The sequence below is a fragment of the Hylobates moloch genome, unplaced genomic scaffold (genome assembly GCF_009828535.3).
Source record: "Hylobates moloch isolate HMO894 unplaced genomic scaffold, HMol_V3 SCAFFOLD_12, whole genome shotgun sequence".
NCBI lineage: Eukaryota > Metazoa > Chordata > Mammalia > Primates > Hylobatidae > Hylobates > Hylobates moloch.
The window spans coordinates 55,523,805-55,549,206 of NW_026652287.1; the positions used below are offsets into that span (position 1 = coordinate 55,523,805).

Below are 25,402 nucleotides of genomic sequence, written 5' to 3' on the forward strand. Positions count from 1 at the left end.
CTCGTGATCCACCCACCTCGGCCTCCCAAAGTGCTGGGAATACAGTCGTGAGCCACTGCACCCAGCCCAGAATTTTTTTTTAACGTGATATAGAAAAGCTAACTATATTTAGATCTGTTACTTAACAGAAAATTTGAGCAACAAGGCAAATTCCAGTCTCTACTTAAAATATGGAAATAAACCGGGCATGATGGCTTACGCCTGTAGTCCCAAGCTGCTCCAGAGGCTGAGGCTGGAGAATCGCTTGAACCTGGGAGGCGGAGGTTGCAGTGAGCCAAGATTGCGCCACTGCACTTCAGCCTGGGCGAAAGAACAAGCCTCTCCTGGAAATAAAAAAAGAGTGTATAAACAAAAGCAAAATATGCTTTTGATGAAGAAAGTTAGAAACATCTTGTCTACTTTGAAATTATTTAAAGGTTGTTTCAAATTGAAAACATAAGAATAATGTAGATTAAAATACAATATAAAAACTTAAAAAATGGCCAGGCACGATGGCTCACGCCTGTAATCTCACTAACTTGGGAGGCTGAGGCGGGTGGATTACCTGAGGCCAAGAGTTCGTGACCAGCCTGGCAACATAGTGAAACCCCATCTCTACTAAAAATACAAAAAATTAGCCAGGTTTGGTGATGCACGCCTGTAATCCCAGCTGCTCGGGAGGCTGAGGCAGGAGAATCGCTTGAACCCAGGAGGCAGAAGTTGCAGTGAGCCGAGATGGCACCACTGCACTCCAGCTTGGGCGACAGAGCTAGACTTCGTCTAGACAAAAAATAAAAAATTATAAGAGATCATAAAATATGTATAAAAATCTAGAATGGTCAAAAAGACAAATTTGATGGACTTTATTTTTGTTATTATTATTATTTTTGAGACAAAGTCTCCCTCTGTCGCCCAGGCTAGGGTGCAGTGGCAGGATCTCGACTCACTGCAACCTCAGCCCCCTGGGTTCAAGGAATTCTGCTGCCTCAGCCTCCCGGGAAGCTGGGGTTACAGGCGTGCGCCACCATGCCCAGCTAATTTTTTTTCTTTTATTTTTTTGAGACGGAATTTTACTCTTCTTGTCCGGGCTGGAGTGTAATGACGTGATCCACGCTCACTGCAGCCTCCACCTCCAGGGTTCAAGCAGTTCTCCTGCCTCAGCCTCCCGAGAAGCTGGGATTACAGGCACGTGCCACTACGCCCAGCTAATTTTGTATTTTTAGTAGAGATGAGGTTTCACCATGATAGGCTGGTCTCGAACGCCTGACCTCATGTGATCCGCCCACCTCGGCCATCGAAAGTGCTGGGATTACAGACATAAGCCACCGCGCCCAGCTGATGGATTTACTTATAACGGTTTATCAAATTAGCTTTAGTACTGATAATACATTATTACTAAAGTAAAAGTTGATTTTTTCTTGAACAAAAATTTTATGTATTATTAATATACATAAAATATGTTTGTTCACATTTCGAATACATTGAAAAAGAGAGAGAGCAAAAAAGATACAGAATTTTCCCATGCTCTGGGGTGGGCCTGGCTCAGCTCAGGGAGGAAGCCCTGCCCCATAAGGCTGCAGCTTAGGCTGTCACTCTTTCTTCAGCCTAGGGTGTGATCACATCTTCTATCACTCAGGTTCTGAGTAGGCGGGGCCTTAAACGTTATCCAACTAGGGACGTTGGGCTGGGAACTGTCCAATCAGGCACACAGCTGGACTGGACAAGGCGGCTTCCGGGATATGGCGGGGTCTTTGTCTCTCGCTGTTGCCGGAGCTCCAGGTCTGTCTTCACTGCTCTGTGTCCTCTTCGCCTAGAGGCCCAGCGTCTGTGGCGCTGTTACCAGCAGGTATTGGAGATCCACAGCTAAGATACCAGGACCCCCTAGAAGCCTAGAAATGGTAAGAATGCCAGCGCGACATCCCGAGAGAGGGGAGGGGGCTGGGTGGAACTGGTGAGAAGCGGCTGTGGCGGGACTCAGGCCTCCCCGCAGTCAGCGCCACAATCTGCGCCCAGCTGGACCTCAGTCCCTTTCAGAAATAAGATGGCGGCTGCGCTGACAGCCAGGCCCCCAGGCCTCCTGTTTCTTCCCTGCGCAGTGACTGTGCCCTGGCCTGGAGCCCTCTCTGGGCAACTGTGGACCCGCAGCCCCGCGTCTCTCCCAGATTGTGCAGGGACCCGGGGAGGGTCCTCGGGGAGAATCCTGACTCGGGTTGCGGGTTCATGAACGGGAAGAGCTTTGGTCTGTGGGGTTCCCAGACCCTCTTTTTTTCCATTAAAAATTTATGGGCGTCACTGCAAAAATATTAAATAATTTAATAAAAGAATGATTCAAAAATTGTACAGCACCCAGCTGTGGTTTGTACCTTTGTGGGCCATGGAAGGGACCTGAAGAAAAGATTGTTACGAGGTTCATGATAAAGAAAACTAAATTCATTAATTGGCTAGGTACAGTTATCTAGGTTTTCGTTTTTTGTTTTTTTTTTTTTGAGACAGTCTCACTTTTTTGCCCAGGCTGGAGTACAGTGGTGTGATCTCGACTCACTGCAGCCTCTGCCTCTTGGCTTCAAGCGATTCTCCTGCCTCAGCCTCCCTAGTAGCCGGGACTACAGGCGCCCGCCACCACAGTTTTTTTACTTTTAGTGGAGACGGGGTTTTACCATGTTGGCCAGGCTGGTCTCCAACTCCTGACCTCAGGTGATCCACCCACCTCGGCATCCGAAAGTGCTAGGATTACAGGCGTGAGCCACCGTGCCCAGCCTAGTTTCTTAATTTTTACATTTAAGGCGGAAATATCCTGGTTATGTAATCAGAGCTTAATTGGCAGCTTATTCTTGGTTAAGCATGAATTTTGTTTCCACTAATGTAGTAATTTACCAAAAAATGCTCTTGAGTTTAGATTTTTTTTTTTTTAGAAGTAGAAATCCGGGGACTAGAGCCACCTCAATCGAATTGCCTGCCACTTAATTATTTCACACTCCACAGGGGACTGCTTTTTTCCTGAAATTTTCACATGTATCCCACGCAGGGCCTCAAGTCCACCCCTCATCCCCTATTCCTCCAGCCTAACTCTGGCTTGCAGGAAAATACTAAATTTCCCGTTTTGTCCGACATTCCCAAATGTCAGTTTCCCCTCCCTAATTCACTTTATCAACTCTTTGTCCTTTAGTGTAGATTTTGATACCTGTTTTAATTTTTATTTATTTATTTATTTTAATTTTTGAGACAGAGGCTCGCTCTGTTGCCCCGGATGGAGTGCAGTGGTGCAGTGGTGTGATTTAGGCTCACTGCAACCTCTGCCTTATGGGATCAAACGATTCTGTTATCTCAGTCTCCCAAGTAGCTGGAATTATAGGCGCCCGCCCCCACGCCTGGCTAGTTTTTGTATTTTTAGTAGAGACCGGCCTTCACTATGTTGGCCAGGCTGGTTTCAAACTCCTAGCCTCAAGCGATCCGCCTGCATCGGCCTCCCCAAGAGCTGGTACTACAGACGTGAGCCACCTCGCCTGGCCAATTAATCTTTTTCTTTTTTTTTTTTTTTTTGAGACAGAGTTTCACTCTTGTTGCCCAGGCTGGAGTGCAATGTGAAGATCTCGGCTCACTGCAACCTCTGCCTCCCAGGTTCAAGTGATTCTCCTGCCTCAGCCTCCCTAGTAGCTGGGATTATAGGCATGTGCCACCATGCCTGGCTAATTTTGTATTTTCAGTAGAGACAGGGTTTCTCCATGTTGGTCAGGCTGGTCTCCAACTCCCGACCTCAGGTGATACGCCCGCCTTGGCCTCCAAAAGTGCTGGGATTACAGGCGTGAGCCACTGCACCCGGCCAATTAATCATTTTTTGACAAAGCATTTGATGGCACATTTAAAAAGATTTGTTTTCTTTTTGTAAATATTTCCTATGAGAAGAAAGCAAAGAATAATCTCCTGACACTGTATTGTAAAATATCTCTGTGCGTTTTTTTTCTTCTATTTTCCCTAGACACAGATATCTTATCAGAATGTTTTTGGGTCAAGTTTTCCTTTTAGAAACTATAGTGTGATGTGTCTTCAGTCACCGTTCGCTTTTCTTGGACCTGGGTTTCAGTACTGTATTGGGATAAACTAAGATACCCACCATGGCTATGTCTGCTTAGAGTGTCTAGTAAATATCAGCTTCTGGGTCATATTCTCTCACAGGAAAATCTGAGGTATTGAGTGTTGCTTCCCAAGTGTGCAGGTGGATGCCCTGAGTCTAAAAGGCATTTCCTGGTGCACTTTTTTTTTTTTAAAGCTAATTTTTTGAAACATTAATATGGTCTTCACCCAACCCAGCTTTCATTTCTTAAAGACACATTGCTGGTCAGTCAATCAGATACTAGTATTGAGGAGAAAACAAATAATTTCTGCCTCCTGGTTTCCTTTAGAGGACAGAAAAATAGTAAAAAATTTCTAGAAAACAAAACAAAACAAAAACCAGGGCCAGGCATGGTGGCTCATCCCTGTAATCCCTGCACTTTGGGAGGCCAAGGAGGGTGGATCACGAAGTCAGGAGTTCGAGACCAGCTGGCCAACATGGTGAAACCCCATCTGTACTAAAAATACTAAAAAAAAAAAAAAAAAAGCTGGGCGTAGTGGTACATGCCTGTAATCGCAGCTACTCATGAGGCTAAGGCAGGAGAATCACTTGAACCTCGGAGGTAGAGGTTGCAGTGAGTGGATATCACGCCACCGCACTCCAGCCTGGGTGACAGATTGAGACTCCATTTCAAAACCAAAAACAAACCGCAAAAAACTGACCCCAGTGAGATGGTGTAAGAACTTGCAGACTAAAATGCGCCTGAGGCACTCACTGGGGCATAGTTCAGAGTCTCCTGAGAGGGGGTTATTGAGCACTTTAGTGAGTAGGATGGGGTGGGACAGTCTCACATAATTGGATGGCCTGACTTGACACATGATTAAGACATATCTGTGTCTTAAAAAGGTTTTTTCACTTATTTTGACCTAAGGTTTGTTTTCGTTTTCTTGAGACAGAGTTTCCCTCTGTCACCCAGGCTGGAGTGCAGTGGTACCATCTCGGCCCACTGCAGTCTCCAAATCTTGAGTTCAAGTGATTCTTATGCCTCAGCCTCCCAAGTTGCCAGGGCTACAGGTGTGCACCACCACACTCAGCTAGTTTCTGTAGTTTTAGTAGAGACAGAGTTTCACCATGTTGGCCAGGCTGTTCTCAAACTTCTGGCCTCAAGTGACTCACCTGCCTGGGCCTTCCAAAGTGCTGAGATTACAGGCGTGAGCCATTGTGCCCTGCTCACCTCAGTTTTTTAACTGTATATTGCATTTTATTAGTAGAGCTTGAAAGGTAAGAAAATATTTACAAAGGGCATAAAAGAGGTGAGTTTCAGAAACTTTAATATCTAATAATGTATTTTATTTGTTGAACATTTTCGTTTACCTTTTTCTTTCTCAGAGTGAGTTTAGGAAGTTTCTTGGGCATGTTTTTTTTTATGGCAGAGTGATTTTTTTTTTTTTTTTTTTTTTTTTTGAGACAGAGTCTCACTCTGTCGCCCAGGCTGGAGTGCAATGGCGCCATCTTGGCTCACTGCAACCTCTGCCTCCTGGGTTCAAGCGATTCTCCTGCCTCAGCCTCCTGGGTAGCTGGGATTTCAGGCACACACCACCATACCTAGCTAATTTTTGTATTTTTAGTATAGACAGGGTTTCGCCATGTTAGGCTGGTCTTGAACTCCTGACCTCAGGTGATCTGCCCGCCTCGGCCTCCGAAAGTGCTGGGATTACAGGCATGAACCACTGTGCTTGGCCTATGGCTGAGTGATTTCAAACAGAATTCCATCTAGCTTTTAGAATGGTAGCTACCAAGGAAAAAAATAAAGAGAAAAAGATCTCTCTTCAATTTCAGCTGTAGACAATGAATACATTTCCACAAAACAATATGATAGATAATTGATGAGTTAAATAGATTCCTGAAAACTTCAATTCCTTTTATAGCAGGGTAAATTCTTGGTAGTGAATATCTTTGTTCTATATCCTGTTATTTTGTGTGTTTGATTGTTTTTTGAGATAAAGAGTCATACTGCGACACGCAGGCTGGAGTACAATGGTGCGATCTTAGCTCACTGCAACCTCCAATTCCCAGGTTCAAGTGATTCTCCTGCCTCAGCCTCCCGAGTAGCTGAGACTGCAGGCATGTGCCACCACACCTGGCTAGTTTTTGTATTTTTAGTAGAGATGGGGTTTCACCATGTTGGCCAGGCTGGTCTCAAACTCCTGACCTCAAGTGATCTGCCCACCTTGGCCTCCCATAGTGCTGGGATTACAGGTGTGAGCCACTGCGCCCAGTCTTATATCCTGTTATTTCGATTTTTGAGTTTAATGCTAAATTTTATGTGATGAAACTTGGTACCTCCTAGAAGTGTTCCTATGTGATTAATTTTTTTTTTTTTGAGATGGAGTCTCGCTCTGTTGGCCAAGCTGGAGTGCAGTGGTGCAATCTTGGCTCACTGCAAGCTCCATGTCCCGGTTTCATGCCATTCTCCTGCCTCAGCCTCTGGAGTAGCTGGGACTATAGGTGCCCGCTACCACGCCCAGCTAATTTTTTGTATTTTTAGTAGAAACAGGGTTTCACCACGTTGGCCAGGATGGTCTCGATCTCTTGACCTCATGATCCACCCACCTCGGCCTCCCAAAGTGCTGGGATTACAGGCATGAGCCACCGTGCCTGGCCTTTTTTTTTTTTTTTAAATGGAATTTTGATCTTGTTGCCCTGGGTGGAGTGCAGTGGGCGATCTCGGCTCACCTCAACCTACACCTCCTGGGTTCAAGCAATTCTCCTTCCTCAGCCTCTCGAATAGCTGGGATTACAGGCACCCATCACCACCATGCCCAGCTAATTTTTGTATTTTTAGTAGAGATGGGGTTTTATCATGTTGGCCAGGCTGGTCGTGAACTCCTGACCTCAGTTGATCCACACGCCTTGGCCTCCCAAAGTGCTGGGATTACAGGTGTGAGCCATCACGCTGGGCCAAGCAATCCTCTTGTACCTCAGCCTTCCAAGTAGCTGGGACTACAGGCATGCACCACCACGCCTAGGTAATTTTTGTTTTTGTATTTTTTTAGAGATGGGATTTTTCCATGTTGCTCAGGCTGGTCTCAAACTCCTGAGCTCAGGCAATCCACCTGCCTTGGCCCCTCAGAGTGCTGGGATTACAGGCATGAGCCATTGTGCCTGATCATACCATATTTTCTTTATTCAGTCTACCACTGATAGGCATTCAAGTTGATTCCATGTCTTTGCTATTGTGAATAGTGCTGTAGTGAACACCCTTGTGCATGTGTGTTTATTGCAGAATAATTTATATTTCTTTGTGTATATACCCAATTATGAGGTTGCTTGATGAAATGATAATTCTGTTTTTAGTTGTGTAAGAAATTGCCACACTGCTTTTTACAGTGGTTGAATTAATGTACACTTTAACAGCAGTGTATAAGCATTCCCTTTTCTCTGCAACCTTGACGTCTATTTTTTGGCTTTTTAATAGCTGTTCTCACTGGCATGAGATGGTATCTCGTGGTTTTTCTTTGTATTTCTCCAATAATTATTGATAGGCATTTTATTATATGTGTGTTAGCCATATATTTGTCTTCTTTTGAAAAACATCTTTTTCATGTTTTTTGTCTGCTTTTTAGTGAGGTCTTTTTTTTCTTGTAAGCTTAAGTTTTTTATGGATTCTGGACGTTAGACCTTTGTTAGAAGCATAGTTTGCAAATGTTTCCTATCATTCTGTTGGTTGTCTGTTTACTGTGTTGATAGTTTCCTTTGCTGTGAAGAAGCTCTTTAGTTTAATTAGGTCCAATTTGTCAATTTTTGGTTTTTTTGCAGTTGCTTTTTGTGTCTTCATTGTGAAATCTCTGGAGATTCTATGTCTAGAATGACATTTCCTAAGTTATCTTCCAGGGTTTTTTATAATGTTAAAATAAACATTTCAGTCTTTAATCTTGAGTTGATTTTTGTATATGGTGTAATAAAGGGGTCCAGTTTCAATCTTCTACATAGTGCTAGCTCATTATTCCACCACCATTTATTACATAGGGAATTGTTTCCACATTTCTATTGTCACCTTTGTTAAAGATCAGATGGTTGTAGGTGTGTGACATTATTTTTGGACTGTCTATTCTGTTGCACTGGTCTATGAGTTTGTTTTTGTACCAGTTCCATGTTGCTTTGTTTACTGCAGCTCTGTAGTATAATTTGAAGACAGGTAATGTAATGCCTTCAGCTTTGCTGTTTTTGCTTATGATTACCTTGGCTATTCAGACTGTTTGGTTTTATATGAATTTTACAATGGTTTTTTTTTTTTTTAGTTCTTTTAAAAATATTTTGGGCATTTGATTAGAATAGCATTAAATCTGTAAATTTTGGGGGGCAGTATGATCATTTTTAGGATATTGATCTTTTCTATTTATGAGCATAAAGTTCTTTTCCATTTGTGCCATTTCTGACTTCTTTAAGCATTGTTTTGCAATTCTTACTGAGATCTTTCACCTTCCTGGTATTTGTAGATATTTTATTGTTTTTGTGGTAATTGTGAAGGGATTGTGTTTATGATTCGTATTTGGCTTGGATGTTGTTGATTTACAGGGACACTACTAATTTTTGTACACTTTGTATCCTGAAATGATACTGCAGTTGTTTGTAAGTTAAAGAGCTTTTCTGTGAAGACTATATGGTTTTCCAGATGGAGAATTATGTTGTCTGCAAACAGGGATAGTTTGACTTCCTCTCTTCCTGTTTAAATGCCTTTTATTTATTTTTATTTTTATTTTTTTGAGATGGAGTCTCGCTCTGTCGCCCAGGCTGGAGTGCAGTGGCAGTCTTGGCTCACCACAAACTCCACCTCCCAGGTTCAAGTGATTCTCTTGCCTCAGCCTCCTGAGTAGCTGGGATTACAGGCGTCTGCCACTGCACCTGGTTAATTTTTGTATTTTTAGTAGAGGTGGGGTTTCACCATGCTGGCCAGGCTGGTCTCAAACTTCTGACCTCGTGAGCCTCCCACCTTGGCCTCCCAAAGTGCTGGGATTACAGGCATGAGCCACCGTACCTGGCCAAATGCCTTTTATTTTTATCTTTTGCCTAATTACTCTGACCAGTACTTCCAATTTTATGTTGAATAGTAGTGTTGAGAGAAGGCATCTTTGCCTTGTGCCAGTTTTCAAAGAGGAATGCTTCATTCTTTTTTGTTTGTTTGTTTTTCTTTTTGAGATAGAGTCTCACTTTGTCTCCCAGGCTGGAGTGCAGTGGCACAATCTCGGCACTCTGCAGCTTCCACCTTCTGGGTTCAAGTGATTCTCTTTGCTCAGCCTCTCAAGTAGCTGGGATTACAGGCACCTGCCATCACACCTGGCTAATTTTTATATTTTTAGTGGAGACAGGGTTTTGCCATGTTAGCCAGGTTGATCTTGAAATCCTGACTTCAGGGGATCCACCTGCCTTGGCCTCCCAAGTTGCTGGAATTACAGGCATGAGCCACTGCACCCGTCCACTTCCAGGTTTTGTCCATTCAGTATGTTGGCTGATGGTTTGTCATAGATAACTTTTTATTTTAAAGTATGTACCTTCAATGGCTAGGTTGTTGAGGGTTTTTAACATGAAAGATGTTAAATTTTATCAAAAGCTTTTTCTGCATCTATTGTGGTAATCTTGTGGTTTCTGTCTAGTTTCGTTTATGTGATGAATCACATTTCTTGATTTGTGTATATTGAACCAACCTTGCATTCCCAGAATAAATTCTACTTGATCATACTGGGTTAGCTTTTTGATATACTCCTGGATTTGGTTTGTCAATATTTTGTTGAAGATTTTTGCCTCAATGTTCAAAGATATTGGCCTGAATTTTTTTTGTTTGTTTTATCTTTGCCGGGTTTTGGTATCAGAATAATGCTGTTCTTATATAATGAGTTGGAAAGAAGTTACTTTTTCCTAATTGCTTAAAATAGTTTCTGTAGAAATAATAATCAGCACTTTTTTGTACATCTGATAGAATTCAGCTGTGAATCTGTCTGGTCCTTGGCTTTATTTGGTTGGTAGGCGATTTATTATGAATTCAATTTTTGAGCTTCTTATTAATCTATTTAGGGGTTTCGTTTCTTTTTTGTTAATTCTTGGAAGGATGTATTTGTTCAATACTTTTTTCATTTTTTCTAGATTGTCTTGTTTGTGGGCACAGAGGTGTTCATAGTAGATTTCAAGATATTTTTGTGGGGTCAGTGGTAATGTCTCTTGTTATTTCTAATTGTGTTTATTTGGGTCATCCCTTCTTCCTTATCTAGTTAGTGGTTTATTTTTTTCATAGATTTAATTCCTGGATTTTTTGATATTTTGTCAAGTTTTTATGTCTAAATCTCAGTTTAGGTCTGATTTTGGTTATTTCTTGTCTGCTGCTAGCTTAGGGATTGATTTTCTCTTGCTGCTTTCATTCTTTTATTGATGATGTCAGGTTGTAAAATGAAGATCTTTCTAACTTTTTAATTTGAGCATTAAATGCTATAAATTTCCCTTTAACGCTATCTTAGCTGTATTGCAGAGATTCTGGTGTGTTGTTTTTTAGTTCTTTTTTTTTTTTTTTTTGAGATGGAGTTTTACTCTTGTTGTCCAGGCTGAATGCAATGGCACAGTCTCAACTCACAGCAATCTCCGCCTCTCGGGTTCAAGCATTCTCCTTCCTCAGCCTGTCAAGTAGTTGGGATTACAGGCATGTGCCACCACGCCTGCCTAATTTTTGCAATTTTAGTAGAGACAGGATTTCACCATGTTGGCCAGGCTGGTCTCGAACCCCTGACCTCATGTGATCTGCCTGCCTCAGCCTCCCAAAGTGCTGGGATTACAGGTATAAGCCACCGTGCCTGGCCTGTTTTTTTGTTCTTATTTGTTTAAAATAACTTCTTGGTTTCTGCCTTAATTTCATTATTTACCAAAAAGTTATTCAAGTGCAGGTTGTTTAATTTTTATGTAATTGTATCAGTTGTTTTATTTTTATTGAACTATATTTCTGTTCAGCTGTGGTCTATGTGTTTGGTTTGTATAATTCTGAGTTTTTTGAATTTGCTGAGGATTATTCTATTTCTGATTGTGTGGTCAGTTTTTGAGTATGTGCCACATGGTGATGAGAACAATGTATGCTATGTTATTTTTAGATGAAGACGTCTGTAGATGTCTTTTAGGACTATTTGATCAAGTGTGGGCTTTAGGTCCTAATGTTTTGTTAATTGTCTTCTTCAGTTATCTGTCTATTAGTGCCTGTGGGATGTTGTAGTCTCCCACTATTATTGTGTCAGAATCTGAAACTCTTTATAGGTCTCTAAGAACTTGCTTTATTCGTGTGAACCTGTGAATTTTATATAACACCTTTCTCTCTTCTGCTTTTTCTCCCATAAGCATTCTTACGTGTGCACACAGTGTGCAAAATTCAGATGTCCAAGAGTTCAAGGACATGTTATGGACCTGTCTGTTGTAAAACAAAATATAAATTAGAAATAAGAGGTTTGGTCCACATTAAAATGAGAGAAAATATCTTACTAAAATCTCTTTTCTTAAAACATTTAGATTATGTGTAGATTTTTATCCGTTTTTTTGAGATATATATAAATCATATTAACAGCAAAATAAACCTTTTGTCATATTTTTTTGACTCAGGATTGTCTTTATCTGGGACCTGAGATTAATTTTTTTGTTTTTGCTTTGGCAAAAGATTATTCTTATGATAATCTTTTAAAGTTGACACAGATTTGTTCAGAGTAAAGCTCATTCCAAGAGCACACAAAAGTTGAGCATAAAAATAGATAAAATTTAGCAATACAGAATTATAAAGATTAAAAGATACTGAGTAAGTTGTTTGACAGAAACCTGATTATCCATGGTGATTGTTTGCAGGCTGAAGTATTCATACTACAAAAGCAAAAAGAGTTCAGTTTATGGCCAGATGTGGTGGATCATGCCTGTAATCCCAGGATTTTGGGAGGTTGAGATGGGCAGATCACCTGAGGTTGGGAGTTTGAGACCATCCTGACCAACATGGAGAAGCCCCATCTCTGTTAAAAATAAAAAATTAGAAAGGTCTGGTGGCGCATGCCTGTAATCCCAGGTATTTGGGAGGCTGAGGCAGGATAGTTGCTTGAACCTGGGAGGCAGAGGTTGTGGTAAGCTGAGATCATGTCATTGCACTCTAGCCTGGGCAATAAAAGCAAAACTCTATCTCAAAAATAAAATAATAGAATAGAATAGAATAGAATAGAAATAAACAAACAAAAAAAATTCAGTTTATAAACTGAACAGTAGAGTCTGTTGTCATACCTTGGTTTCTATTTATTACTTCAGTACAATTAGCATAGTTATGCAGTGTTTGTAGACAACCTCTTCATACACATTCACTAGTATTTTCTACAATAGTATGAATATTTACTTTAAATGAATTCCTTAAATAGCTATTTTAATATTGTGATTCATACTTTTGAAATGTAGTTTTTGAACTGAATTATAGTTACAGAAAATTTTTAAAAATTCCACATACATTATGAGTTCTACATTAAAATTATTCATACTTACATATTTATGTCTAATATCCAAAGAAAATTTACTACCAAATTGTTACAGTAGATGTTAGTCTGATAGGCTTATTAATTTAACCAATAGGGATAATTATAAGTAAGCATAATGTTAGTGTCTTTCATTTCACAAATTGAAATGCTGCTATTACAGGACAAATAAAGGCAACTGATGTTACCAGCCAAAAACTGTAATACTTCTCTAGTAAGCTATGTTGCAGGCTCACATATATTCCATTATATTATCACAGTCATATTTACTGGTGGAAGTTGTCAAATATATTTCAATATAGATTCTGCCTTCAATGGCTAGATGAGCACAGCAGAGATGAATAAAAACTTTTAAAATTCCACTGATAATATGCCCCTTTTCTTCATAATACTCATGTTACTCATGCTGAGAGTAGCTATGCACTTTGGTTATTTAGAGAGAAATTCTTTTTAGAGGAATATTTTCTGGCTGACTTGAGCAATCTTATATCTCATCTCAGGTTTTTTAAAGAGGCTTTTAACTTCCTTTTTTCTCAATATAATCTTTCTTGGAGTGAGAACTGTTTTTCTTTTGAATGCTTTGTGTATCTGCTTTAGAAGCCCTATTAGTATCCCATAATATCTCTGAAAGACATGGGATGTCACGGTGAGAACTCTTGGAGCTAGCTTTATCTGGATGCATGCTGGAAATCCAGCAGTATTTTTTCCATGTAACCATTATAACTAGAAACTGTGGCTTAAAGGATGCTCTCATTACCATTATTGTGAAGGTGCAGTTCTACCCAAGAGGCCTGCAGGCTCTCCTTCTGCAGGTCAGGCTTCACTCTTTTTTTTTTTTTTGAGACAGTCTTGTCCTGTCTCCCAGGCTGGAGTACAGTGACACGATCTCAGGTCACTGCAACCTCTGCCTCCTGGGTTGAAGCGATTCTTCTGCCTCTGCCTCCGAGTAGCTGAAATTACAGGTACCCTCCACCACGCCCAGATATTTATTTATTTATTTTTTTGTATTTTTAGTAGAGATGGGGTTTCACCATGTTGGCCAGGCTGGTCTCGAACTCCTGACCTCATGATCCACCAGCCTCAGCCTCCCAAAGTGCTAAGATAACAGGCATGAGCCACCATGCCTGGCCAGGCTTCACTCTTTGATGTGACACTAAAGTGCTGCTGTGGGAATTGGCATTCACCTAAGATGTGAGCTGCCAGCTGTGAGCCCTGTGCTGTGGGCTGTATGTCAGTGGCAGATGGTAGGAAACAAAAGAGGACACTGGCCACCAGAAGAGGGGAAGCAAGAGTGCTTTAGCCCAGTCTTCAGGGAGTAGAGAGCCACTGATTTAAAATGCAAGTAGCCAAAAAGATAGCACCCTATTCAATCACTTTTGTAGAAGAGTGAAAGTCTACCTTAAGCAGTTACCTGGCTTCAAGTTGAAAACTACCTTCTGTCATGAAGATGTGAAAAGCTTATTTTGTCATTGAATATAACCAATTAGCATACATGGATGGCCTCCCCAATGACCAAGTGAATTTAGGATGAACTATGTATGGCATGGTGCTGTAAATTCTTCTACTTGTGAACTAATTATTGTAACTGTCTTTGTGTCTTTTCAGTCTCTTAAGTAGACTCACTGTAATACATGTGACATTCAGATTTAAGTGTGTAATGAAACAGTTTCCTTTCTGTTATATTATTGTGGTTTCTCTGGGGCTGAAGAGAATTTTTTAAAAATTATATTTTCCAAACACTGTCTAGAATTACCAGATATAATATAAACACATAAGGTGTCAACCAAGCTTTATTGTAAAGGGGACTTTCCCTCTTAGTCTTCCAGTCAGCTCACAATTATGCTCTAAAGTGCATGCTGTCACCTAAATTTGCAGGCAGAATTGTGTCTCTATTTGGTATCTATAGTCCTCTATAGTCACTTCTAGAGGGGCTAGACCAGATTTCTACAAACTTTATAGGGCAGATATTAATCATTTTACTTCATTCAATGACTCTTGTATCTTCAGAACTGAAACTGATTCAGAGACCATGGAGCCCAGTAACCTACTCAGAGTAACAATGTGCATTGAGTAGACATGGAGACATGAGAACCTCCACTTCTCTTTCCCTTCTCTTGCTAAAATGCTCACAATTGCAGGTAGCAACTGCTGCTACTCCACCCATCCAGGACCTAAATCTGCAGCTCTGAATTCTAAATCTAGGTCTTGAAATTTGAAAAAAAAAAAACAAAAAAAAAAACCCAAAACTTTTATTTGAGGAATGCAAGTCTTTTTACTTATAAAACTCAGAGAGACATTAAAATAAGAGCACAATTACGTCTTTCTCCCTTCCTTCAACTATGTATTCTTCTCTTGAAACTGTTCACTATTGCCACAGGTAGGTGCAAGTTAAACTAATAATGTCACACTGGACACTATATTCTATACCCTTACCCTTAATGTACAGTCAATCAATAATTAAAGTTATTTATTTAAACAAGAATTTCTGACAAACAAGTTTGTATGTCTCTTTTTTTTTTTTTTTTGCCTTCACAAATCCACTTGTAACTGCTGCTAATCAAAGTGTAAATTCCAGGCATCTTGAATATTTCTTCTCAAGTTACAATACTTAAGCTTGGCCCAAATAAACTGTCTACTTATATTCATGTTGTGGCAGCCTTTTTTTTTTTTTTTTTTAAGATATAGTTTTGCTCTTGTTGCCCAGGCTGGAGTGCAATGGCTTGATCTTGGCTCACTGCAACTTCCGCCTCCCAAGTTCAAGTGATTCTCCTGCCTCAGCTTCCCGAGTAGCTGGGATTACAGGCACGGGCCACCATGCCCGGCTAATTTTGTATTTTTAGTAGAGATGGGGTTTCTCCATGTTGGTCATGCTGGTCTCAAACTCCCAACCTCAGGTGATCCTTCGACCTCAGGGGATCCGCCTGCCTCAGACTCCCAAAGTGCTGGAATTACAGGCATGAGCCATGGCACCTAGCCTGTGTCAGCCTTTTTTTAGGTAAAATATTATTTAGAATTTTCCAGAGCAGCCTCTATGAGTAGATCTTTTGATTGTACTCTACTTGCTGTAACAGCCAAAAATGCAGAATGATGTTTATTTTATCTAGAATCTGCAAATAAGGTCTGGCCTCTGCCTGGAATTTATAAAACGGGGTCCGACTTTAGATTGAGAATGTACAGAAAACCAATAGGAGGTGTTTTCTGCATTGTGAGATATCAACATAGACATTTTAGATTCCTCCTTTGAGAGTGTGGCTCTTTGACCTTTTCACATCTTGTGTTTTCACCTGCTACAGTTATGTGAAAGGCTCCAGGTGTAAATAGAATCTGATGGCAGAATCTCTTAAGTGTAAAGAAGCATCTTAGGAGTGAGAGATCAAGGCCACAAAGTAGCCAGAGCCCTGAGCACAAGTATACCTACCTGGAAAATGTGATATTAGAGTATTCTTGCACTTCTACATACGCAAAAGCTAGCTAATCAGGACAGGTGATCCAGGTTCTGCAGCTCCACCGGGGTACTTCCATTTTCTATTTAGAATCAGCCTGAGTCTCTTCTGCTGGCTTGCTATTGAACCATCAGTCCAGGGTCACTGGAAATGCTCTCACAGTCACCTAGGTGTCTTTGAGACATTTGAGAATCTCCAGAACAGAATCATGTCAGGCTGACAAGAGTGGGTAATTTTGCTTCTGTCTTAGTGTAAACAAAATGAGTCATCCTGTGATTGTTCCTCCCCTCATACAAGAGATGTCTTTGGTTGGTACCCAGGTGAGAGTTTCTCCAGTTCCCTGGTACTTAGGTGAAAAACAAGGAGGAGGTCTGCAGACTCAAACAGATAAACTAATTGCTTCCATTTCATATAGTCATTAGAAAAATAGATGAAGCAGTCATGGTCTTTACCATGCAGGAACTTTTAGTTTAGACTAGCAACTGGATAAATGATTTAATTATGCATTATATGGTGGGTACAATAAATAGATGTGTGCAAAAATATGGGCTTTATTTGGGCCATTTTCTTTATATTGTGACTTCAGATGTCTATACCTGAACATATATCAATAAACAAAAGTTATTTATTTTTTTGCCTTGCTAAGAATACTTATTTATCTTCTAAAAATTATTCTAGAAAACCTTAAGGGATTTGTTTAAATTGCTTATTAGTATGTGATATAAAATTGAGAGGGCAGTGGGGCTAAAAAAGATTAAAATTACACAAACTCTGAGATTCAAGGTTTTTTTTTTTCTTTTAGGTAAGCTTAAAAAAAGAAACAGTAATAAAAATACTCCCCAGTGGTGTAAAGAACAGAATTTTATATCAACTCTACACCCTGCTTCAGCCCTGTTTAGATTCACCCTTTTTGAAGGCCTTATTTAGGACTTGCCCTACCCTGGAGTCTTGCCTCACAGAACTAACTAGAAGAGATCAGAGTTTTGGGTGATGAATCCTGTTGCCTTTTTAGAATTGGTGCTCACAATTTTCTGAAACCCAATAGCAGATAAATGGAAAATATAACATGTATTATAGGGTCTTAATTTAATAATTTTGTATTAAAACCAGTGTTTACAGAGACATTCCATTTAGCAACTTGTTTTCTGTTCCTGCAGATATAGTAGTTGATTCACAAGTCACAAAATAGCAAATATAAATACAATAAAAATTCATCTACATTTCATTAAACTCTATCTGTATCCTTCTCACCTGTCTGTATTTAGATTTTTATTCTATGCATTTTAAAAAACTCAGTGATAAACAGAATAGGAAATAAAAATGCTGGGTCTTTATTCTAAATCCTTGGATTTATTGGACACTTAGTATCAACCCACAGGGTATTATTAGAATCAAATAATGTGCTATCACAGTGCTCTGTAACATCCTATTGATCACATAGTACCTGCTTAATAAACATTGCATTAATACATGTGCACATGTTGTTTTCCAAATGCAGACTTACTCAGAAAATTGCTGCTTTCTGTTTTCTCTGTAAACTTTAAAGAGCCAGAAAATAATATGATACTTTAAGATAGAGAATGGTTGTCTTCATTTGCATCAGAAGTATTTGTGTTGTTACAAAAGTGCTGAGTGTAAGGGGCTCTGTGCTGTACCTCATTTTTCTAACTAATGCTAATAATGAGCCCAGAGAGAGTGACACCAGCATTGACAGAAGACTTGTTTAGAACACCCATTTATGGACCATTTCCAAACCTGCAGAATCACATTACATAGAGTGGGGCCAATTTTACCAAGCGATTCATAAGCTTATTAAAGCTTGAGTGACAATGCTTAGGTAAGTGGTTATAAGATCAGGCTTCTTTTTTTTTTTTTTTTTTTTATGGAGTCTCGCTTAGTCGCCCAGGTTGGAGTGCAGTGACGCAATCTTGGCTCACTGCAAGCTCCGCCTCCCGGGTTCACGCCATTCTCCTGCCTCAGCCTCCTGAGTAGCTGAGACTACAAGCGCCCACCACCATGCCTGGCTAATTTTTTTTTTTTTTTGTATTTTTACTAGAGACGGGGTTTCACTGTGTTAGCCAGGATGGTCTTGATCTCCTGACCTCGTGATCCGCCCGTTTCGGCCTCCCAAAGTGCTGGGATTACAGGTGTGAGCCACCATGCCCGGCCAAGATCAGGCTTCTAATTAGAATCACATGGCCAATTTGCAGAACTCTCTTTACTTGTGCCCTTTTCACAGTTTCTGTTCTGGGCGAAAGCGTCTATTTGTTTTAATTAAGTGCCTCATGTGACCCTCAGATGCCAGAATCAAATATGAGGAGTTCAAGATACATTCATCAGAGTTAAGTTCCACTTTTGCACTAAAGAATGTTCTAGGAATCTGTTCTGAGTTTGGTAAGGACAGGACAGTGTGGCCAATATTTCTTTCCTTTTCTTTTTCTTTTTTTTTTCTTTTTTTGAGATGGAGTCTCGCTGTGTCATCCAGGCTGGAGTCAATGGCATGATCTCGGCTCACTGCAACCTCCGCCTCCTGGGTTCAAGCAATTCTCCTGCCTCAGCCTCCCAAATAGCTGGGATTACAGGTGCCTGCCACCATGCCCAGCTAATTTTTGTATGTTTGGTAGAGATGGGGTTTCACCCTGTTGGCCAAGCTGGTCTTGAACTCCTGACTTCAGGTGATCCACCTGCCTTGGCCTCCCAAAGTTTTGGGATTACAGGTGTGAGACACCACACCCAGCCAATTTTTATATTTTTAGTAGAGATGGGGTTTCACCATGTTGGCCAGGCTGCTGTTGAACTCCAGACTTTGTGATTCACCTGCCTTGGCCTCCCAAAGTGCTGGGATTCAATATTTATATTACTGTAGCAGAAATTGCTAGTGTTTGTAACAGGGGAGAGCACCTGTGGACAAAAAGAAGAGAAACTAATATTTTTCTCTCTGTGGAGCAGCTCATTGTTCCTGAATCTTTTTTGTTGTAAAGGACAGAAATGGGTAGAGTTTTTGTGTCTTGGGCCTTCTGACTTTGAGTGTGGTGGTAACAGGTGAACATGTGGTGCTCAAATTTTTAAAGGCATATTCTCAAGATGCAGGTGTAATTAGTCCAGAAAATCTCATCTGAGAAAGAATTCTAGAGGAGGAGGAGAGAGAAAAAGTGACTTTTTTTTCAGCTAAACGTGTCCCAGATCAAGAGTTGTGTCTACTCTGCTTTCTGGAATGCCTTGCATTTAGTACTTGCAGATCTTCACTTCTATACCTGCGTTTTTTCTCCCTAATGAGTTTTAAACTACTTTTAAAAATGCTTATGATAGTCAAGGGTGTCTGAAAAATTTTTCTATATACCAGAGCCTTCTCTACGTCATGGCTTTTTATATGCCATGCAGGATTCTCACCATGAATTTGTGATCTGCAATGTTAAAAATGTTCTCGTTGTGGCTGTTGAACATGGAGAGGTGTGGATACTCAGTATTTCTATGGGGAGTACCTGAGGTTCTTAGTAAAGATGTAGAACATGTAATGTTGAGGTTCTATCTGTGTTCTTTATTATCTGTATGCATTACACAATTAAGAAAATGCTCATTTAAACAGGATGGCATTTATTATCCAGAAAGTTCTGAAAAAATTATCAAGAGATACCTCCTTATTAGGGTGCTATAGAAAGACTACTTAAAATCACTATTAAAAATTGCAGAACATGAAAGATATCTGTATCTTGAACTTTCCATAAAACTGATGTTTTCTTATGGTTAAATTCAGACTGTAATTTACTTTAGTGGGTACAATATCTCAGTAGTAATGTCGTGTCCTTCTGGGTGCATCAGCACGCTATAAAAACTTGTCCTAGTGCAGTTGATGTTGATGCTAATAACTCACTAAGCTCTCTTACAGATTTATTCACTATAGAATTATTTTTCTCTTCATTAAGTATCTTTATGGAGCTGATGTGCATAAACCATCACGTTTAATCTGGCTGCATTTTGTTTTTTGTCTTTCGTGTTTTGTTTTTTTTTAGGTTTTCTTTGCATTTATTTTTCTTTGGTAAATGAAAGCTCTCATCTTTGTTTATAGGCTAGAAAAACTGAAAAACAAACAAACAAACAAAAAAAAACAGGCTTTTCCACTTACTGGATATTTGACAAAATAGTCTTTTGGGGCCAAAATATTGGCTTTACTGGTGAGCTAGGTAGAGATTCATTAACTCAGACTTTATTTCAGATCTCCTAAAAAAAAATCTGCATTAACAAGATGTCCAGTTTATTGTACACATTAAAATTTGAGTGGTACCTTCTAACTCAAGATTTTGAGTTTTGAGTTTTTTGTCTGAAAAATATAAAAAACTATGTCTTTTTCATCTGAAAAATATACATAACTCATTCTGTATTATGTAAATGTAGCACTCAAAAATGTATGTTAGTGTTTATGCCTTCAATTTTACATGTTATCATCCAGACGAGTATCACATATACACTGATGTTGTGGATATTTTGCCACTCTCTTTTCTCAGAGTTAGAGAATACATTAGAAAATGTTTGTGTGTTGACAGTTATTTTATTGAATAATTTTCAATCACTCTTATAAGTCAGAACCAGTTCTATTTACTCTAATTTTACCTTGAGTCAAATGAAAAATTCTGCCCATAGCCACTTTGTAAATATGTGTGTTCATGTGTGTTTTCCAGGAACTGCTGACATTTAGGGATGTGGCCATAGAATTCTCTCTGGAGGAGTGGCAACACCTGGACATTGCACAGCAGAATTTATATAGAAATGTGATGTTAGAGAACTACAGAAACCTGGCCTTCCTGGGTGAGGATAACTTTAATACAAAATTCCTAACATAAACTAAAGCTTTTATTTTTCTTTTGTAGAATGTTTTCTGGTAATTTATGCTTTCAGACTTCTGTTTTCAAGAAAATCCTGGGGATTTGTCTGTTGAGAAAGGAATTTCTTCAAGATGTTTCATCTTGACCTGAACTTTCCACATTCCTGAGCTAATCTGTGTCCTGCACTTTAAGGCTAATTTCAGAAGTTTAGTGGCATAAAATATTGTTACACCTTAAAATCTAATTGGCATCACCAATTTTTGATTCAGTAGTACCAGGCAGTGAAATTAAGAACCTAAAAAATTAAAATATTTTCTAAATATTTAAAAATTTCTGTTATAAATTAGTGTATTATAATAAATTTGTTAGCATATTCTATTATATCCTCTTTACTGAGCACATTACTAAGTTGGTAATTGGAGAATATGAGCAAGATTCATTTAGTTATTTTTAATAAAACAGGTATTGCTGTCTCTAAGCCAGACCTGATCACCTGTCTGGAGCAAGGGAAAAAGCCCTGGAATATGAAGCGACATGAGATGGTGGATGAACCCCCAGGTAGGTGAGAGTGAATACAACAGATGACATGGATGAGAAGTCCAAAGTCAAGAAGAAAGCCGCTCTTTAAAGTGATTTAGGAAGCTGTGTTCCAAAGGAAATAGTTTCTGGGAAGCCTAAATCTTTTTTTAAATTATACTCTCACATAGGGGCATCTTCTGCTTATGCCTGTAAAATCTAAGAATTCTACTTTCCCTTCAATGATCTTCCTTCAAGTTTACAGTGACAGCCGAAGTACTGTTCATAGCATACAAAAGAGTGTACAATCTGACTTCTTTTTTCTTGTTTTGTGGACAGACAGATCTATCTCCATAATTTTGAGATACTCTATGTTAAACTGTTTTTTAAGTTCTCTTTTTGCATCATGTCTGAAATGTGTGAGAGTAGTAGTTTCTGTTCTATTGGGTTTTTTCTTTTTGGTTTATTTTTCTGCACATTTCATCCTGTTTTCATTACTATAGTCTTGAAATATAGTTTGAAAGCATAAAGTAGGATGTCCTTCTGCTTTGTTCTTTTTCCTCAAGATTGCTTTGGCTATTCAGTTTATTGTAGTTTCACGTACATTTTAGGATTGCATTTTTCATTACTGTGAAGAAAAACACTAGAATTTTGATAAGGAGTTCATTGAATCTACAGGTCACTTTGGATAATATGGCAGTTTCATAATACTTATTCTTTCAATAGAAATAAAATATTTTAAAATTTATTTGTGTCTTCTCTAATTTTTTTCATTGATATATCTTTCACTTAAAAGATTTATGAGCTCCTTGTTTAAATTTGTTCTAAAATTGAGTATTTCATTGCTATTGTACATAAGTTTTTTTCCTCTATTTTATCAGATAGTTTAAGTGTATGGAACCATAACTTAAACTTGTATATTAATTTTATATTTTGGCAATTAACTGAGTGTATTCATTAGTTTAAACAGATTTTAATGTACTGTCTCTGTCTCTATATATACACATATATATATGATTACATGATCTACAAACAGCAACATTTTACTTATTGGTCTTCAATTTCAATGACTTTAAATTTTTCTTTTGACTATTTTGTCTTCTACATGCTTTCACAGCTATGTTAAAATAGAAGCTGGTTTTGCATTAGTGTCTGTAAATTTGAAGGAGCAAAAACCTCTTCAAGTTTCTATAAACTGGTTTCAGAAAGTAAAAATGTATTTTTGTTGGGCCCCCAGAGTGATAGAATGTCCTCTGGGTTTGTAGTGAAGAGGGGTTGTAGCTTGGCCTTAAGGCTGCTGGGTTTGCACAAGGGTCCACCTTCAGTTGTCTTGTTAAAAGGAGCTTGGATAGTTGTAATTCTCATTTAATTTTTGGACAGACTGAATATCCTTCAGGACTTTGCTGTGCAGGGCAGACCCAAGGGCAGGTTTCTGCAGTCAGGCCTGCATATGGTGAGTTTTATATCAGGATGGGGATGAGCGTGGCTTTCACTGAGTACAGGAGAGGATTTTCCCAGGTAACTTTGAGTTTCTACATAGGTAAAACCGGCCGTGAACTATGGCTCAGGGAGCTGGAACTGAGTCATAGAACTGCTTCAGGGACCACAGTAAAGGTCAAGGTCTGCAGGCCTGCCAGCATGGCTATAAATGAGTGTCTTTCTCCGGACCTATGGAAAGGCAGGACCTCCCCCAGACTGTGACTGGGAAGAGTTTGGGATGTTTACAGAGTAAGTTTAAAATTCTCAGGGGAATCAAGTTAGGTGGAACAATTTCTTGTCTTTAGCCAAAAACAGTAGTTCTGTAGTTTGCCACCTGAATGAGGGCTTGCCTTCTAAAAAGGGTTACCTTCAATCTTGGGCTTTAGCAGAGTTTCACAACTCCTTTCCTGGATCTCAGAGTTCTTTTAAAGGCACTTATTTTTGATCTGGGGTATTGTAACATAACCCAGGCAGGTCTTAATATTCTGACCAAAAGCAATTCTCCAACTTTCATGTACCATGTAGCTGTCATTATAGGTGCAAACCGTGATGCCTGGTTCTCTCATAAAGGCATTTTTGTCAGCAATGGCTGACAAATTTTCTTGCTGTCAGAGGATAAGCAAATAAGGCACCTTTAATTTTTTATCTTATTAATGTCATTCTCCATATAAATTTTTACTGTTTTCTACTTCAAATTTGTCTGTAATTTTAGATTCAGACATTTAGGGCAATACACTAGAATATACATGTTGTGCCTGAATTAAATTAGATAATTAGTATGCACGCAGGCAAAAAGGAATTATAGAGCCAGGCGCGGTGGCTCATGCCTGTAATCCTTGCACTTTGGGAGGCTGAGGTGGGTGGATCACGAGGTCAGGAGATTGAGACCATCCTGGCTAACACGATGAAAACCCGTCCCTACTAAAAATACAAAAAATTAGCCAGGCGTGGCGGCATGTGCCTGTAGTCTGAGCTACTAGGGAGGCTGAGGCAGGAGAATCGCTTGAACCTGGGAGGTGGGGGTTGCAGTGAGCCGAGATCATGCCACTGAACTCTAGCCTGGGAGACAGAGTGGAGACTTCATCTCAAAAATAAAGGAATTATAGAATTTTCAACCACTTTTATCAGCCTATATCTAAATAATAGCATAATTTATTCCCCAAATATTTGTTTTATATATGAGGCTCTAACCATATTCTGCTAAATATATACATAATTTAGCAATGCAAGACAATTCTTTGCTTCTAAACTTGGATTACAGTAGTTTTGTGTAGAATAACATGTATTTAAAACATAAAAATTGAGACTAGTTTCTTTTAAATGCTTATCTATTGAAAGTTTCTCATTAGCATCTCCTAATTATGATTTTACTGCATTTACTCTGAAATTTTATTGCTATATAATAGATGCCATTAATTTAAAACACCTGCCTTCCCTAAATGCAGTTACAGTCAAACATTTCAGTTATCTAGACGAATTGTTTGTTAATGTACATTAATGTTGCCAACTAGATTTTATGAGTAAACATTTCTTTCATTATTATCTTGCAGTTCTATATTAGTGTGTTTTTTAAGTGCAAGTTTCTTAATATCAGTTTATTGTGTCTATTGATTTCATGCATTATAATTTTAGACAATTGGCAATTCTGTTTGTATACTTTAAGTCAATGTCGGGTTTAATTAAAAGATAAATGAGCCATATGTCTGTCATAGTCAGATTATCTATATGTGTGTGTTTATGTCTACAAATATGACCCAAATTTGGTTATAGTTTACTTGTATATATTCTACAGGTGTGTGTCACCATCCCAGGCTAATTTTGTATTTTGTTTTTTAGTAGAGACGGGGTTTGCCATGTTGGTCAGACTGGTCTCGAACTCCTGACCTCAAGTGATCTGCTTGCCTTGGCGTCCCAAAGTGCTGGGATTACAGGCATGAGCCACCATGCCCAGCCTCTTAACTCATTTTCAGTGTTGGTTTTATCTTGTCTAAGTGAGTAGCCTTGGAAATAGTCTTATTTTCACCATGTGTTTAATGATAAATATGTATTTTGTGTGAGAAAAACACTTTTGTGATTTGAAGGTAATTTTTTAAAAGATGTATAATTCTGTATTTTTTCCAGTTTTTTAAAAAATATTTGTTGTAAAAACACTTAACATATAATTTACCGTCTTAAATCTATTTAAATGTACATTTCAGGGCCAGGCGCATGGTGGTGGCTCACATCTTTAAAACCAGGATTTTGAGAGGCCAGGACAGGAGGATTGCTTGAGCCCAAAAGTTTGATACAAACCTGGGCAAAATATGGAGACACCCTCTCTACAAACTTTTTTTTTCTAAGAAATAGCCAGGCGTGGTGTACACCTGTGGTCCCAGCTACTTGAGAGATTGAGGGGCAGGATTACTTGAGCCTGGGATTGTGAGGCTGCAGTGAGCCATAACTGTGCCATTGCATTCAAGCTTGGGTGACAGATTGAGACCCTGTTTCAAAAAAAAAAAAATCCTGTATATTTCAGGCATGTTAACTATATTCACATCGTCATGCAAAAGACTTCTAGAAATTTTACATCTTGTAAAACTAAAACTC

The 25,402-nt window shown here is 39.1% G+C and overlaps 1 protein-coding gene across 1 annotated transcript in view; it reads left to right on the top strand.

The window, feature by feature from the left end:
• The first annotated feature begins 1,330 nt into the window (after nucleotides 1-1,330).
• The window catches only part of LOC116478770 (zinc finger protein 254), a 35,517-nt gene continuing 11,445 nt past the window's right edge, over nucleotides 1,331-25,402 (top strand). Inside the window, 3 exon segments of the mRNA XM_032170271.3 lie at nucleotides 1,331-1,877; nucleotides 20,678-20,804; nucleotides 21,284-21,379. Coding sequence (XP_032026162.1) covers nucleotides 1,875-1,877; nucleotides 20,678-20,804; nucleotides 21,284-21,379 — 226 coding nt within the window. The 5' untranslated portion in view covers nucleotides 1,331-1,874.